We start from the raw sequence: 18,891 nt of genomic DNA on the forward strand, positions 1-18,891 counted from the left end.
CCTACTTTTGAGTGTGACCTCGTAATTCACTTGTGGTATCCCATAGTCCCCGTTGCCTATTCTCTGGGTATACATTTTCTGCTTGACGACTAAGCAATTCAGGGGCTCTGGATTTGCTCAGACGCGTTGATCATACAAGTGCATTTGTAAGTGTGTCACTTTAGTGAAAGCTACAGACGTTTGTGTGTTCGGAGCGAGTGCCAGTTGTAATCATAAGGTTGTAAAGGCAAGGGTAGAGATTACACGTTTCCTTCGCTTTTCAAGTGCTGACGGACCCGCGGTGTGCTTCCAATATTTCTGTTTTTATTTCTAGCATTTTTAACTCGGGTTGTGTTACATTTATGTTTACAGTTACTTCACTGGGTGGCTGACAGGCAAATAACATTAACCGCCGTGTTCAGTCAGTGCACAGACCCCAGCCTTGTGAGAAACGCAATCATTTCTTCGCCTATCTTTTTGGTAACGAAGTGGATCCAGTTACAAATCACCTCGTCAAGTTCACGTTAACACTTGCAGGTATTCAAGGATATTCTCGTATCATTTTATTCTGGATAAAGCCACCGTGATTTTCAACACAAGCCTTTCATTAGGAGAATTGTAAAGGTTCTACCGGGTTCTGATTACTTCTCAAGAAGATCGGTGCTCGTAGGATGTAGAACCTTGAGTTAGTTTAATGTCGTCTCCAGCGATAACTAATACTATTTGTTCAAGATATTTAACACCAAAACCTGACCCAGCCCCGTAGGATAACACAATTTTATAAGTCAGCCTTAATTTAGCTGGCCACATTTTTTTGTTGTCCAAGTGTATTTAAATAGAATGCCCATGATTGACTTAATAAATTAAATACAAAATAGCTGGCGCTGTGATTTACGTTGAGAATATGCTGTGCTGATCCAATACACACGATTTCAAAATTATATATTAGATAAGCTCGTCCTTAACCAGAAATGGAATCGACTTCTGATTCGAGAGACTCATCCCATCTGCCAGGTTTTTAAATGTGTTGCGCTGTTATTCCTGTGCAGATTTTAGCTATTGTCAAAGTTAGGAGTTCTACCTATGGTCCAGTTTTATATGAGCCCAATTTTCTCGCAATTGAATTAGTCTAATCTAAGTAGAAGCCAATTGTCCAACATGTTTGAGCGAGCCCCGTGTATCTGTAAAGTACGTATTACGATGTTTAAATAAACGAAATCTTGTGATTCATACTTAAGTTAATTTATATTCAATTAAAAATAGTTTTCCGAATGAACACCATTTTCGATCTTTCACATTGAAATGCAGATGCTGTGCGGTTCTTTGATGAGGATAAATAATATGGGAAGGTGTGCATAAAGGAATTATGCCCAGAAATATGAACAAAAGGTAGATTTACAATGCGACTCCATAAATGACATTATTGTCAGGTCTGTGATCATTGACCGCGAGATGTGGCGTTAGGAAATCCAATCCAGTTGATGTTATCGATATGAACAGCTGGATTATAAGTTGTTTTCGAAAATATTAATGAATATATTTTCAGTGCTGCACTCGTCGGAGGAAAATGAAACGAAAATGCACCAGGTCACTTTATTTAGAACGGAAATGTTGTTGCTGGAAATGAAATAAGCGCGCTATATTTAGGAGTGGGAGAACAGGATCCTGTAAAACAGGCAGAGCCAGCCTCCCGCTGCACCATCCCGGAACCTGTGTAACGCATTCAGTCTATGTTCACAGACTAGGCAGCGCAGCTGGGAAACATGAGCGACGCTGTTTATTCAGGTTCCGGGGTTAGGGCTGCCATCAGGGTAAATAGGAGAGAGGCGAGCGTGGTTCGTGCGGTTTCAGATCAGTCTGACTGACAGCGATGTGAAATGGGAATGCTAATGCACACAGGAGCTGGATTACTACTCGTTCTTATCGCTTTACCGCACTGACCGGACCCTTCCAAACAAAACCAGGTACAGTCACTTTCTTTTCTGCTTTCCAATAGTGTCTGCTGGTGGGATACTAATTCAAGAGAATCTCGGCAGTCAACAAAAAGCAATTCTCGCTAGAATGTGATCTTATTAATTATTGTTTTTAAAAGGCACGGGGGCTTTACAAACGCTTTGGAAACCTGTTACATTTGACAGAGTTGCTGTGAAACGGTGAATGGCGAGGGGGTTTTGCGGTAACGGAGGTGGCGACTGCAAGGGGCAGTGTGACTAAATGTTCGCAGGATGACAGATAAGCTAGTTGTTGCAAGTTGTTTGCTGACCGCTTGTTTGCTTGGAGCTCTGGGGCCGGCCAGCTGATCTGCGGGCTCGCCTGCGGGTTAAACGTTATCAACAGATCAGCTGTCGACTGCTCAATATCACACCGGAGGCGCAGCCTTTTAAAACGCCAATGACGCCCGATTTATGTATTGCGGTCTCAGCCCGGGGGGTCACCAACTATCCACAATCACTATGTTCTCGTGTGTCAATGTTGCAGTTGTGCATTTAATTTTGACCATATAAATTAGTTTACACAAACAAACTGAGAGGAGATGATCGGATGTAACCGAGCGAGTTTGCAGCGGGAACCTACAGGTAAGAGACAGGCTGTGAAACAACGGGACTATTATCTGATCACCAAAAAGGCAGCGATTCAGACGGCAGACACGTGGTGGGCCTTTTCTAACAGTGTCTGGAAGCTATTCCCTGTGGCGTTCACAGAGGGAAAAAAACCCAGAATGAATGGGAATTTACTCGGTACATTGATCGATGATGTAAGCACTCGCCCACAAGCTCAGCTGCCCCCGTACTTTGTAAGTCTGTGCGTGATATTTCTCAACCTCCTTCAGATGCCCTTTTAATATCTAACAATCTATTCTGAATGGGAGCTCTGTCTGGATCAGCACCCGCGCTGCCTTCTCACACAAACCGAAGAAAAATCATAAAAAGCGTTTCTATTAATATGTGTACAAGGCACAAGTTGTCCTAAAAATGAGCCAGCGGCCGATGTCCCGGGAGATTAATGTTTACTTCAAACCCTTAATCGTCTACTTGTTTTGGGAGTCAAGTTTTGACTGTTGTGCAGATCCACGGCAATAAAGTCAAGGGTGAGATGGAAACCTCGAGCGCGATCGCCGCCCTGACATGTTGCTCTGGTTAACTAGACGCGCGCGTTTGGTCTTTAATGCTGCAAATGACCCATCAAAGGCTTCCCTTTTTCTCGTTCCCACTCGCTTCTGTTTGTGCACCCAGAGCACACCCTGAAGGTATTTATTTCACTGCTCTGGTCGGTACTGAGGGGAAGGTTCCAATAAATTGTATTTTTTTTACGAAGCTAAATATTTGATCTTAACCTATGATTCTCAGCGGGTGGAAATCTGGCCGAATAGTGAGATGTTTTCCGTCCTAGTAAACCGTTTCATCTGCAAATTTCTGTTCGCTCTTCAACCTTATGAATGGCGCGTATTTGAGGTTTGTAAACAACGCGGTGTAGAAAAACAAACTCTCACTTGCCCGTGAAAATGAATAACAAGACCATTCACTGTGAATGGTTTGCATTTTGTCTTTTTTGGCTCACGGCCGGTTCCTGCCTTTGTGCACGGGTTTTTTATTTCGCCTTCATTTACATGGCGATTTGGGCCGTTTGATTTTTATTTCGAAGTAACCTGCGATTCTTTATCCTTTGCCTCCAGTAAACCAGGGTCGATCTTCAAATCGCGACACTTCCATCTATTAGTAAGACAGACACTGGCACTGGAACGTGCACAAAGATGAACACCATCGTTTTTAATAAATTTACCAACCAAGTCCTCTTCGAAGAACAGGCAAACGAGGTCGAGAGGAACAGCAGGACCTATATGGAAGTTATGGAAGAGCAGCACCAGGAGCTGATGATGCCGGACAGTCCGTCCAGTAGAAGCCAAAGGGGTCTGCGACACAGGAGGTCTGGGTATGACCATATCTTTATTTCATTTCTGTATTAGATGGATGTATTTGACTAGCTTCTGAAATGTAGCTGAGTGGAATTGAACAAAAAACACACTCGCCCTTCATCCGTGTAATGCACTCTTGATCCACTGACATCGGTGAAGGTGAAATTGTGTTTTGCCGTAAGCAATCCGCTTCTGTGTCATGAGATTGTGAGAATACATCCCACAAACCAAGCAGCGATGCACGCATTGTGCAGAGAAAGTGCAGCAGACGGTGTACAGTCCAGTATCTGAATCTGGCCGTCCAGTTGTACTCAGTGATGCCCGTGTACATGAGATTTTATAAAATATCCCTTCTGTTTTTCAAACCCACTTGCTTCACCATAGTTGACAGTTATGTTGAAATGATCTTTCTGGAATTGTGATTGCGAGTTTCTGATTATATCAGTGCAGTAATAACATGTGCAAGGTTTAAATTTATCGGAGGTAGCCGGATTCTAAATTAGTAAACATATAGTCCACCTCATTTTACCATTCAAAACAAGACACCATTCTGTTAATCTGTCTATAAAAGCCCAGTTATTGAACACATACAGGTTATCCTTTCATACTGCTAATAGTGGCCTCCTGAATGTGAAAATATTATTGATTGTTTTATGCAATGCCTCATTTCATCAGACACTCAAAGAAGTGCGATAAAATGGAAGAGTCTAAATAGCAATGAAATTTAACTCCCAAGATTTTATAGTTGGAATAGCCTTTACACATTGGCTGACCACGAGGGTAAACATCTTTCCCTATATGGTATGGTAAACCTTAAAACAATTTAAGCACAATCAGATATTATATGCACATACACGTGCATTCAAATAAACATATTATATGGTTGGTATTCGGTTACAGATTTATATTTATGCGCTTCATATATTTCAATTCCACCGACAAATACAAATCAAATACAAATTACTTCTATTTTTTAAACAAAAGTTTGACAGTCGTTATGGTTTTCAAGAGAATTTATATATTTTCTTTGAAGGAGATAACTTATGGTACTTTTATTATAGTACAGTGTTCACTAAATAAGTTTTCTGTGAGAAACGAGGTAGAATTCCAGTACCTCAAACACAAACAACCAATAGACACAGCTGTAAGCTTGAGGATTGATAGGATAACAAGTATATGTGATGACAAATGCTTTGGGGTCATGGATGTGGATCGCGAAAGTTTAGCAATACCACGACGGTCTGGCAGTGTTCAAGGGGACGTGAGTCAGAAGTATCATAATCACTAGCTCAGAATACAAGTGTCTGTAATAACTGGACAACCTGCCTCTAGATTCACAGCGACATCTACAGGACTCAGCTTAAATACACACACACAGACAGACAGTTATTCACATCACGTTCCTCCGGCTACAGACACACTTTACAGACACCACAAATCCGCCTACTAATCACACGCAATGCTTACATCCATACAAATATAGTACGCAACAATGAAACGTACCCACATCCACATACCAGTTATGTTGTCCTGGGGACAATATTTATCCCTCAACATCACACACAAAAGAAACAGATTATCTGGTCATTATCACATTGCTGTTTGTGGGAACTTGCTGTGCGCAAAGTGGCTGCCGGATTAGGACAGTGACTACACTTCAAAAGTACTTTATTGGCTGTAAAACGCTTTGGGACATTCTGAGATCGTGAAAGGCGCTATATAAATGCAAGTCTTTCTAGAAGCCGGGTTATGCGGATGGGCATGCAAATGCAGAAACATCTACCCTGTACCTATCTAAAGACAGGAAACACTTCCTTTATACAGAGCCTTATCACGTCTCTGAGAAACTTCCCAAACGCTTCAGCTGCAATGAATTACTTTGAAATACTTTATTATCTACATAAAACACGACAGATAACATGCATCCACAACACCTGTACACACAGATACAAAAAAGCCTTGCTGAAAACGCCTACCCCCCACACACAGCGGTGTCTCAGTTCCATCCACTGAAGTGAATTTCACCAGAAACATGATAAACATTTTCCCAAACCCGTCTCCGAAACTGGGTTCGATTGAATTATAAAGTGACAATTTCTTACTGTTGTGGTTTGGATTCTTCTACTAGTTCTGATATGCGGCTTCGGGGAAGTAAGGTTCAACATCAGATTGATTTCAAAAATGCACAAATTTCAGTTACCATCTTTCCCTCAAATAAAGTGAGCTTTTAAACCTGGTCGAAAGGCAGACGTTGAATTTGCTATTTCTAGATTTTGGTCCAGTAATTTACTTTGACACATTATTGTGACTGCTGTTCTGTTTAATATGTGGTGACTGATTTCTGAAAATTGTCGCTCAGTGTACAATGCACACTCATAGTTTACAATATATTCTCAGTGTACAATGCACACTCAGTGTAGAAGTGCACACTCAGTTTACAATGCACACTCAGTTTACAGTGCACACTCATAGTTTACAATGCACACTCATAGTTTACAATGCACACTCAGTGTACAATACACACTCATAGTTTACAATGCACTATCAGTGTACAATAAACACTCAGTTTACAATGCACACTCAGTGTACAATGCACACTCATAGTTTACAATGCACACTCAGTATACAGTGCACACTCATAGTTTACAATGCACACTCATAGTTTACAATGCACTCAGTTTACAGTGCACACTCATAGTTTACAATGCACACTCAGTGTACAATGCACACTCATAGTTTACAATGCACATTCTGTTTACAGTGCACACTCAGTTTACAGTGCACACTCAGTTTACAGTGCACACTCATAGTTTACAATGCACACTCATACTGTACACTTTGTGACTACATGGGCCTTCATGCGTACAAGAATAATTCTATCATTCAAATTAATTACATTTTCAGTGGAATAATTGTTTCGGTTGTCTTTCAAAAGGTTATATTTTGATTTGTTTATTGATTACTGACGATTTGTACCTTGTATTGTTTGTAGCTCTCGGCAGGGTGGAGGGAAGGTGAGGCACAAACGACAGGCTCTTCAGGATATGGCTCGTCCCTTGAAACAGTGGCTTTACAAACACCGGGACAATCCCTACCCGACTAAAACAGAAAAGATTTTGCTGGCACTCGGATCCCAGATGACTCTGGTACAAGTAAGGCCGTTTTCTACTGGATTCTTCTCCAGACGTCTATTTCTCTTCAGTGCGGTAACTCCCAGAATTATCCATTAGTGTCTCGCAAAAGAAAAATAGTGTAAATTCGCTGACCTAACTAATAAACTCCAGCGAAAATCTGACTTTATCCTGCAGTATATGTCAATAGCTTTTATAGTTATTGCAGTTAAAACAGTGGCAGATGTAGTTTAACAGTGAAGTTTAAAGTAGAGAAATTGCCCTGAAACTGTCAAGCGGGATTTGTGACACTCGGTCTCCGGGATCAAGTACCATCAGAATCGAGGAGTCAGTTGAGCGGTACTTTATCTTAAGCACCGTTTTCGAATTTGCAAATTTCCACTCAGTAGCTGGCACGACGAGTGTTGAATACACCATTCAAAACTCCGTAACTGCAAGGACCGTGTTGTTCTTATTTTATTTAAGGCGAGGCTGCTATAAATGTCGACATTTTGAAATCATGGTTGAAATTTCAATTTAGAGGTTTCGGTGTATTGGACTCAATATCCGACCAGAAGTTCAAATGATCTAACCGAGCAGCAAGTTAAGCGGAAATCCTTTTAATGAATTTATTTCCTTGCTCACAGTAGTTTGGAATGCAAATACATTTCATGTTGTAGATCGATGACGGTGAGCAATTTGTGTGTGGGTTTTTTTTTAAAGACACTCACAAAAGGTTAAATGATGAACATAGGTTCAGTATTTAAACTGGTGAGACGTGGTACTTACCCAGATGTAGTAACAGATTTCTTCCTGTAAAGAAAGACTTGCATTTATATAGCGTCTTTCACGACCACCTGACGTCCCAAAGCGCTTTACAGCCAATTAAGTACTTTTTGAAGTGTAGTCACTGTTGTAATGTAGGCAAAGCGGGCAGCCGATTTGCGCACAGCAAGCTCCCACAAACAGCGATGTGATAATGACCAGATAATCTGTTTTAGTGATGTTGGTTGAGGGATAAATATTGGTCAGGACACGGGGATAACTCCCCTGCTCTTCTTCAAAATAGAATGTAGAATAAATGTAGAAATCTTACTCCGTTATACAGTTCTATTCGAACTTTATCAACTTTATTCGAACATTCCTTCTGTTGACAAGAATCTCAGAAACTTCTTTGTACTGTAAGAAGTTCTAGTTTAAGGCTATATTGCGCTGCTTATTCACATCTTCACATCCTGTAATAGCAATGTTTAACGATTAATCACAACTCGATATACAATATATTAGAGGACCCAAACTATTAATAGTAAATATTACTATTCCAAAAATATGAGCAAGAGGCCCAGGGAGGGAAATCGGAGAATGAGCTTGTGTTCATTCATTATGCATAGCATGAAACTGCTTGCAGTGATTTGCTTAAAACCGGCACTGCTGTTTTCATAGCCCCTGATCTTCCTACTATTACGGTTAGTGTTAATGTAGGTGATCTTACTGCTGTGTTATAATGCCACTACTCCGCGTTTGACACGATGCAGAATTAAATGTTTCTTGACCCATTTACTGTTCTTGGCTTTGACTAGATTTATTCTCATACCTCCTTCTGAAACTATCCCATTGCCAGTTTATAATTGCCAAACATGTTTTAGGCGATTACAGCAAAGAGTGTACTTGATAAGATAACTTTTTAATGCACTGTGTTAACCACCTCTTTCACCGACCACAGTTCGCCTGTTGAGTAAGTAATCGTGGGTAATGTGTTGCAATACAGAAAAGCCTTGGCCAATAATTTATTGCTGTGCAGAAATATCTTTCAGAAACGTCAACTTGCCTTTTTTATTTTTGAGAAGGGATTTAAAACGGATTGCCCTGCAGAATGTCATGATTCCACGGCAAGTTTTGCACTCCAGTGGTAGTCCGTCTAAATATAACGATTTCTACCAAGATTTTCTAAACAACTTGCATTGTATATTGTACAAATATATTTTAAAAAAGTGACTTCAAACAATCAGTTAACATCTAGGCAGCTCTTGGATATTACACGAATTAAATTCTGCCGTGTACGTTTTTATAAATATTGAACACACTTCTATTTAATCATAAAGACTTGTTCAATTATTCTTAGAACGTGCACTCTGGGAACAGATACATTGGATTCCTGTTATTGTCGGTTTTAATGGTGCTATTTGCTATGGATAGAGGAGAGAGTCGGGCTCCTTAAACAACCCGTATCAAATGTTCAAAAGTTTGGAATCCACTCCCTCCCTCCAGGTCACCAGCCAGCCACCTCTATTGTCCAATTTCAAATCTAATTTTGAGGAATGGCATTTGAACTGCCAACTATTGACCACTTGCCAATTATTCTAACGATATCATTTGAACATTATTTGAAGCCTACGATTAGAATTTATTTGTACCTTATTTATACCTCCGGTTTCTTCACACTAATTTAGAGCATGGGACGATTATTTGGAATAAAAACGTCATCCCGAATCAGTTTTAAAAAAACCCTTAGTCTTGCCCACCTGTACACACTTGACAGCTCAGTGAGCTCACGGAGATGTGGCTCCTCTGGAAGAATTCCGTGCTGTGCAAGATTCGGGCAGCATCAGCTGTGAAGTGAGCCGTGCAGATGTCAGACAGCAATAGCAGCAGTTTGTTACTGGGTCGAAAAGTAAAACAAACAAAAACATATTCATGGTACAAACGAGAAAGGAATTCCGCACACTTACATTATATATTTTTAAAACCAGAAATGTATTAGGCACAAGTGTTAAGATGTCGCAAAAAACATCTCCCGGACCACTGGATTCTGGTGAAATGGCCTGGTGAAGTGATTATTTGCCTTCAGTCAGAAGGTATTCTATAGTCTGTGGCCTAGAAATTCAGTTGCCTTAGCGCCGCTTTTGAGGCGCTAGAGGGACTAGCGCCAGAGTTATGGCCAGTTTAAAAATTCCCTGGGGCCCTAAATCGGCGTTGCACCGGTAGCGCTGCGCCGGCACCGATGACGTCATCGGTGTGCGCAGCGTCCCGGTTGCCATGCCGACGGGCCCTAGCGCCGAAATTCAGTTGCGGCCGCCTCGCCCGTGGCAGCCGCAACTAAGACTCTGGCAACAGAGTCTTGCATGAGTTTGCGCCGGCGCATTAAAGGCCCCGCGGCGGCCGGCCGCTTTCCCGCCGGCCGACTGCCCGCAGCTCCCTCCCCGGACTTCTCCCCCCCACCCCCCGGAACAGATGCAAGCCCGGCACTTGTCTGAGGTGCCGGGCTCATTTTTAGACAGATTTGCGCGGGCCGCGGCCGGGTGCAGGCAGCTCCTCCTTAACGGAAGGAGGAGGCCTGCACTTCCCGAGCCTGCCGCACCGCATCGGGTGCCGCAGCGCCGGAATTGCGGCGCGAAACGGCAGTTAGCACCGATTTACCGCCGCAAAGACCCTTCAGTAGCGCCGGCAGCCGTTTGGGCGCGGCCCTGCTGAATTTTTGGCGCGCGCAGGGGGACTTAGCGCCGGCACTAACTTCCGGCGCTAAAGCCCTGGCTAAGCCAAAACCCAATTTCTAGGCCAGTGACTTGGAAGGATGTAAAGAGGGGCGATGTTCGTTATTCCCGTGTGTTGGTATTTTGTTTATACAGGTGTGCAGGGACATGTATCAGTAACATTTATGTGAAGGTAACGTTCCTGTAAAAGCTAGCAATCAAAGCAGGCAAAGAAAAACACAGCAACCTGCTGCGGGTCACTCCTATAGGAAAGCAAATCCTAGATCAAATATTTCCTTCAGCAATGAATTGTTTATTTAATAACCTTGTAAAATGTCCCTATGGATATTTCTGCTAATTTATCCTTTAATGTAATGCTTCATCTATGTTAACCACTTTAACTCATCTGTTTTCTTGCGTTCAGGTCACAGAATTGTAGCTAATTTTATTTATCTTAAAACACAATTGCATTGAAATCGGCGGCTTGGAATAATACCACACCAATGCTCAGACAGATGGATAACTTTATACCGCCATTTTCACTCCAACACACACCCAAAACTGCTTCGCAACCCCATGGGCGTGGTAGCAGATGGGCGGGCTACTATGGTGCACTTAAAATCAGGTGTGAACTCACTGCAGAGAAAACCAGGCAGCTGCTATTTTTAATGACAACAAAAGATCATTTTAGACACGGTAGATTTGTTAGTTACCCAAGTGGTTGGTATAATTTGATGTATTAATATTTTTTAATGCTGCCTTTAAACTCCAGTTATCAGTTTGACACCAGTACCAGCTTCAGCATGGCACAAGCTAGCAGTGCACTGCTTTATGCTCAAGCAAATTGGACCTCAATCCCTCTAGTTTTAAACGCATGTGCAGTGTTCCTCTTCCTGGCTGACGTTAATAACATAAAAGTGATGTCTGCTGGATCTTTGGAGACTTTATTAAAAAAAAGGTTTATAGAGTTGCTTTTCCACCAGTTGCAGCCAATGTGAAATGTGAGCCTAGCCCCTCAATCAATGCTGCAGAATAACTCGTCCGTAAAGAGCCATTTCAGGAAGGCTGAGCGGTCAAGTGAGAGACAGTCACAAGTGTTTAGACCTAACTGATACAGAAGTCTGTTTTCAGCAGTTCTGACAGTTTTCCTAAAGTGATGTTTCTTTGTGGGGTAATTATCTCTGGCTTTCTGCTGGTTTTTTTTTTCATATCTTCCCACTGTAGGTCTTTTGACAACTGACAATTTAAACCAAATCCATTTAGGCACTTTCATGATTACATTTCTTTTAGCTAACTTTAAATTTCTCAGTCCCACCCTTACAGGATATTACTTAAATCTTTCATTACTTGCAATAATTGTGAAGTCGCAGACTGGATTGTATTGTGCAAATTCCACTTGGCTGTATTTTGTTTCACCTCCTCATGGTACGAATCTGCAGCCACTGACTGTGAATAAAACAGGTGGCGCCTTGTTTTAATATTTTTATTAGTTGGTTATACTATAGCATTTGCTTTGATGCAGCACAGCTTTGGCTCCATATCAACACTGTAAGATTTGCACACAGAACAATTTAGTCATATCTGCACTAAAAAAACATTTCAGCAACTAAGTAATCGACAGTGTCAGAAATAAATTATGAAGCCAATAAATACCTCAGGTTAAAACTCAAACCTAAATTCATCCAAATGCTATTGTTCTCAATACTTTTGTTCTTTCTTTGTGCCAAATTGCTGTTTCATATTTACAAGGAACAAGCAAATTCTTTTGATCACTGTTTAATTGCAGCAAATTTGGTATTCCGTGTTTATAAAATCATTCATTTATTGTAAATAACAGAAAATGCTGGAACCACTCAGCAGGCCTAAAAATAAGCTTATCTTTTTTTAAAGTATTTTTAAATGATATATCAGTGAAAATTTTGTTTTTAATCTTTTTTCAACTCTTATCCTGGTAAAAGCAGGCCTTACGCCTGCTTTTTGCCAGGCGTAAGAATTGTAAGGGTTTTCTGCGGGCGGAGGGTCTCCAAAAAGCAGAACTATCCGCCCGCAGAGGCCCTTCTCCCGGGCAGCCGGAGAACCTGTCAAGACCATTCTTGACAGATTGGAAATGCCGGTTTTCAGCGCATGCGCAGTGCATGCCCGAAACCGGCATTTCCGATGTCCCTACGGGTGGGTACACAGCCCGTCCCCACCCGTAGGGATTGGAATATCTGGGCCGTTAACTCTGTTTCTCTCTCCACGGATGCTGCCTGGCCTGCTGAGTGGTTCCAGCATTTTCTGTTATTTCAGATTTCCAGCATTCGCAGTATTTTGCTATTGTATTCATTTATTGTATCCTGGTTCAACTGTAGCTCAATCATAATTCAATCGCTCATAATTTTTAAACTATCTTTGCAGTACTGAATTAATAACATCAACAGCCAGATCCCAGATTTGCTTTGATTGTTTTTTGGACATTTTAAGCTCGGAACTTCTTCCAATTGGCAGGGCAGTGCTTGCTGCTGGCTAACTGAACTCTTCTGCTCCCTCAGTGACCACAATCAGTATCAAGCCTTCCCTGTGACATTCTACTGTACTATCGGCGCGGAGCTCAAAGCAAATTCTGGGTCCAATGAGCGGCCAAGTAAAACGCCTCAATGCATGTGGTGGCCATGCTGCCATGAAATCTTAGCTATTTCACTCCACTCACTAACTTTAACCATTTCATTCTGTGAACCAGATAGAGGAACTGTATAGCATTAAGTCAAATGGAGCAACAATTCCCAAACTTACAGGCTGAGATGTGAAAGGCCCTCCTAGAAATGGTTGATGAGACATTTTCTGAAGCTGTGCTATTATTTTGGACACCCAAAAGCTTCACCACAGTTGCTAATGAATTGTCTTGCTCGTCATGAACAACTCCTGAAATATAAATGGAAAAGCATGTGTTTTAGGAAAGCAATAGTTTCAGTTAAAACGATTGTTTTAACTATCTTCAAAATCAGTCGAATTTTAGAATCTCACCCAGAAATCCAAACAAAATGTTACAGCAATTCGAGCTTGGTGCCATGATAAAAGCATGTGTAGAAACTTCATGAGCTGGTGAGGAGTTGTTTTTGTCTAACATATGTTGCAAAAAAGTTTACAATAGGGAAATGGTTTATGTTTATGATTTGGCATGCGATGTTCAAATAAATGCTAATGATGTGTATTTAAATTTATAATTACCAACTTTCAAGTCAGTCAGTGTTTCTGGATGACAATTTTTTTAACTGAGATTTTTAGAAGACATGTCTTGTTATCAAACAAGCATTTGTTAAAAAAAATCTCATGTTTTTCTAATAGGTTTCCAACTGGTTTGCAAATGCTAGGCGCCGCCTGAAGAATACCGTTAGACAGCCAGATTTGAGCTGGGCATTGCGAATAAAGTTATACAACAAGTACGTCCAGGGCAACGCAGAACGACTCAGCATTAGCAGTGATGACACATGTTCGGAAGGTATGGCAAGTGAAGAAAAAGACCTTCGAGCTCCATATTCTTATTACAGAACATGTTTTATTGTTAACTGGCACTGCCTTATTACAGAATGTTCTGTTGTTTATGGATATTGGAGTCAACCTTCAGTCCAACAAAGGTTGTGTTCTCTGAAGAGAAACTAAAGTGTAATGTTAGGCAAAAGCGCTACATCTCCAACATAATTTAATGTTCAATGAAGCACGGGAGCCGAGGACAATTTTGGCTGCTGGTTTGTAGGTCCCTTTGTGTCTGAAGGATCTAATTAAAAATAATTTTTTTAATGCATTTTATTTTTAAGCAAGTGTGTTCAATCTGGTACAAACCCCAAATGTAGATATTTCTGCATATTATCATGTACCTAAGTTATTAAAAGTTTAAAAGAAAAACATCTGGTGGGGCAATCACTAAACAAAACAAATTATAAGACATCAAATCAAACAAACCCTAAGTTTCATATTTTCTTTCCATTAAACTTAATGAAAAAGTAGATGAGAGTAAGCTGGTGAGCAAGACTGGTGAAAAGTGTTAACATACCTTTCCTCAGGTTTTGCCACCGCTCAGAGTCTTGGTCCTAAGCCAAAGCAAAAACAAATGTTTCTTAAGGGCAATCAAAAGAAAATGGTGAAGTTTTGCATGGGAGTGGAAAGTAATATGAAGATTGAGTTTATTTGTACAGTCGGACCTGTGAATTAGTTGTTTAAAGGAAGGACAAGATTTCAAAGTCTCAATGGAGCACCGATGGAAATAGTGAGTGACAGATTTGCATGATTTGTGGCCCCATTTATGTTATTAATCTAATGATTCCCTTTGGGAGCCCCAATTCTTTTTGGAGACTCAATTGAACACCTGCTAGCAGCCTTGTCCCAACTTCTACTGGCAACCATGACTAGACCCACCCCAACCTGACTCAACTATCACTACATTGCATCAGGTATGTAATTATTTGTTTACTCCCACATGCACAACTCTTATTTTTGTGTTCATTGGTTGAACACGTAAGGCTATTTTCTGTACGTTACAGCATAAAATTTCCACTATCTTAAAAAAATTGACAATATATGTTCTTCCTCTTCCTAATAAGTAAGGCTGATTTTCTTCCTTTACCTTGGCCATCTTTTCCAAGTCATGGAATATTTCGATTACCTCCTACCGAGCTACAGTCATGGAGACTGAGCCCAAGCAGTGATTTGCTGCAATGCTTTTTAGGCCCTGTTGAAATGTATGTGGCAGATGAAGTTATAAGCAGGAGCTTTTTCAGAGGCAAATGAGTGAAATGGATAAAATAACTTTGCACTCAAAAGGGAGGTTGCCATGTGAAATTGACAGCTAGTTCTGTACCTGATGCACTTTGGATTTACCAGGAGTTGGGCCAGAAAGGCTCAGGTTGGACAGCCAGCAGGAGTCGGGTCAGGTTAGATTGGGCTGCCATCAGAAGTTAAACCATGACTGTTAGCAAGAAGTTCAGGAGGGACTGCTAACAGGAGTTTATTGACTTTAGAATCTTAATTGCAGTCAATTTTTAGTTTATTATTTCCCCTGAACAACAGGAAATGCTTTCACTCATTGTTAGCAGGCTTTAGCCTGTATTTCATAATGTTAATGGCAGCCTTATTGGCCATAGATGGAATTCACCGAGCCCAACCATCCTCTGATGTTCCACCTAAGTAGCTGTTCTTCATGTGTAAACACAGACAGTAAAAGTTGGTACACTATTTAACTGTGCAGAGCATCGTAGCTGAGTCTGATCCCTCCTCACTGATCTCCCTACAAGTGCACTTGGAGTGAGGGCCCTGAATTTTCCACCACTTAGGCTAGAGGCATTGAGGTCAATCATAGCACACTTACCACACACTAGTTGACATCAGCTGACTCAATACAGGCTAAGGATTGTATTTGAGGCCTCCCTGTTCTGTATAACTTAGTACCATATCATCGCAGATATGGAGAACCAGGGCAGCCCCTGAAACTGATGCATGATGATATCCACCTTGAAGGATTGATGATTGTAACGTAATTGCTGCAAGTGTATTGAAAGATAATTTGCAATTGATAATCAGAAATAACACTCAATACTTATTGTAGAATATTACATCCATAATTTCTTTCTACAGGATGTAAAGGGTTAACAATTGCATTGAACCCTCACAGCTTCCCAAACATCATAATAGGAATTACAGTACCTATTGCCTGCCTATATTTTTTACCAGTCTTGCCTTGTTATTGTATTATATGCTGTAAAACCAATAGCAGCTAAAGTCAGTTTAGGCAGGGATATTTTGTTTACTTCTTCCCTTATGACATCATAGAGTTCCACTCCTGTGGCATCATGGATGGTGATTGTTTCCATCATCCTACTGTTCCCATTCATGATTTTAACAGAGTGCAAATTAAAAATGTCATAGCAGGACAAACGCAAACCAAAATGTATCTTCCGAGGCTCTCTCTAACTAGTTGGTTGCCATCAAACGTGATGCTGTTCACTTTCTGCTGGTGATTCTACCTTTTGTAGAGTGGTTAATTGACCATCTGATGGAAAACCAGCCGTAGAATCATGACAGGCAAATCAAAACTGGACTGTTGCTTCATAAATGGTGTGCTGCTTTCAACCCTTCAGTGAAACTTAATAATTCCATTGGGAAGGGTTGATCACCTCCCTCTCCAAATAAAAAAATCTTGTTGCTGTGCTATGTACCCTTGAAACCAATAGACTGGATGAGGTGGCCTGTTCTATGCCAGAGACCATGCTCTCCAATAGCATTGAGGTGTGGCCAGGCCATTAGTCAGTTCTCATTGATTGGAACAGCAGAACAAGAGTTGGCAGAAGCACAGAGCTGAGGCAGCAGCACTTCAACATTCTGTATAAACCCAATAAGCCTGTGCAGAATAGCAGCAGTGAAGCTTAACTCTCCACGATAGAGCTCTCTTCTAGACAGTATTGTTACTCACAACTCTCCTGGCATAGAGAAGTTCATAGGCAGGTCTGTCTGCTCAAACAAGGGTTGGTGGCGATCTTGTTATGCACAGAATCGTTGATTGTTTCCTATTTACAGTGTCATAAATTATCTGAGTCTTTTCATTCTTCAGCGATCACCAAGTCACCTTTATAAAATACTTGCCTTAATTACAGTCACTTCCAGCTGCACCTTATTGTTATGCTAACAAATATACAAAAAATAATTTTAAGGGATAAAGGCCTAGAAATTCAGTCGCGTTTGCGCCCACTTATTGGCTAAAGAGTGGTTTGCGCCGGAAGTTTTGTAGCGCCCGAAATTCAGTTGGTCCCTAACATCGGCGTTAGCCAGTAGCGCTGCGCCGGCACCGATGACGTCATCGGTGTGCGCAGCGCCCTGGCTCCAATGCGATTCCGTGCCGACCGCCAAATTCAGTTGCGGCCGCCTCGCCCGTGGCGGCCGCAAACAGCGTTTGAAAAACGGTGCCTTGCAGCTCCGAGAGGCCGGCGCATAAAGGTGGACGGGCGGTCGGCCGCTTTCCCGGCGGCCGCCTGGCCGCACCTCCCTCCCCGGACTCCTGCACCACCCCCCCGCGGCATTGGTGTCTGACTCCCGCGAGCCCGGCACTTCTCCGTGGTGCCGGGCTCATTTGCCGGGGGAATCCAGCGGCGATCTCACGGCTGCAGGCAGCTCCTCCTTAAGAGAAGGAGGAGGCCTGCAGTACCCCAGCCTGCCCCACCGCATCGGGTGCCGCAGCGGCAGCTGGACGCCTGCAATTGACTTTCATCGCCCCAAGCGAGGCGGCCAAACCCTGCAATAGCGCCCGCCTCTGTCTTGGGGCGCCGCAACTGAATTTCAGGCGGGCGCTACGGGAACCCGGGCGAGCGCTAAATTTCGGGCACTAAAGACCTGGCGGGGCCTTACTGAATTTCTAGGCCAAAGTATGAAAATAAACATCAACTAAAAACCACTGGCAAGACTAAAGATCTGAAGTGGTTTGTAGAGCTTTCCATCGGTCTTCTATACTGACGTATTGATGCAGATGTTGAAATGTAGCTACGGCTATTCTTGTGTTCTTTCCAACTCTTATTGTATTCTTCCAGCCAGGCTATAACCACAAATCTTATAGAAAATAAATTGAAACATGGAATAGGTCTGATGATTTTAATACAGCATTGGTCAGTTAAGCTTTTCAACAAATTAAGACTTAAGTTAAGGGTAACAATAAAATGTGTTGTACCCAACTCTTTTCCTGCAAGATTTATTTACCATGGTAGGAGTAATGGAAAACATACCTGCCTGAAAGCTTGAATTTAGCTTCAGTTTTGAACTGCGCACTTTTTAACTCACACACTTTCAAAATAAAATTAAGGTAAATATAAATTTTCCATGACTGGAAAATGTAATATTTAATTTCTGTCGATAAAGTTATTGCATTGTGCTAGCAAAAAATCTTTAAATGTGTTTTTCAACTTCACCTGTTCCTATTGTATTTATCTTGGCTGGAGATTGCTTGATAATGGGCCGTATTTTCCGATCGGAGGCCTCCTGCATGCGGAAGCCTCCGATCTGGAAAAAATCTACGCACTTACCCGAGGGCTCCCGAGGTGCATATAGTTCCGATCCTGGGCCTCTCCAACTCCAAGTGAGCAGGACCCACGTATCCCGGGGCACATGCGGTTCGCAAGCGTCCCTGGGATCACGTGGGCCATGGGGAGCCAATCAAAGAAGGGAATCTCCCTTCATACACTTGACAGATAGACCTGCTAAATACATTTTTTTAAATCACATTTTTAAATTAGTTCAAATTACAATAAATTAAATACTTAAAAAAAAAAAAATTTTTTGAAAAAGAATTATAGTTTTTTACAGGGCTAAGAATAAACGTAGCTTTTTTAAAAGTATTTTCAAATGATAAATGACTGAAATTTCATTTTTATAATTTTTTCAACTCTTGCGCCTGCTTTTACCA

The 18,891-nt window shown here is 41.6% G+C and overlaps 1 protein-coding gene across 1 annotated transcript in view; it reads left to right on the plus strand.

Annotated features, from left to right (window-relative positions):
• The first annotated feature begins 1,785 nt into the window (after positions 1–1,785).
• The window catches only part of mkxa (mohawk homeobox a), a 56,691-nt gene continuing 39,585 nt past the window's right edge, over positions 1,786–18,891 (plus strand). The window contains exons 1-4 of the mRNA XM_085987692.1: positions 1,786–1,943; positions 3,653–3,939; positions 6,879–7,044; positions 13,797–13,950. Coding sequence (XP_085843818.1) covers positions 3,731–3,939; positions 6,879–7,044; positions 13,797–13,950 — 529 coding nt within the window. The 5' untranslated portion in view covers positions 1,786–1,943; positions 3,653–3,730. The remainder of the gene's footprint in view (positions 1,944–3,652; positions 3,940–6,878; positions 7,045–13,796; positions 13,951–18,891) is intronic.

This window comes from Somniosus microcephalus, chromosome 5 (genome assembly GCF_052327205.1).
Source record: "Somniosus microcephalus isolate GS21.2 chromosome 5, FLI_Smic_1.0, whole genome shotgun sequence".
Classification (NCBI taxonomy): Eukaryota; Metazoa; Chordata; class Chondrichthyes; order Squaliformes; family Somniosidae; genus Somniosus; species Somniosus microcephalus.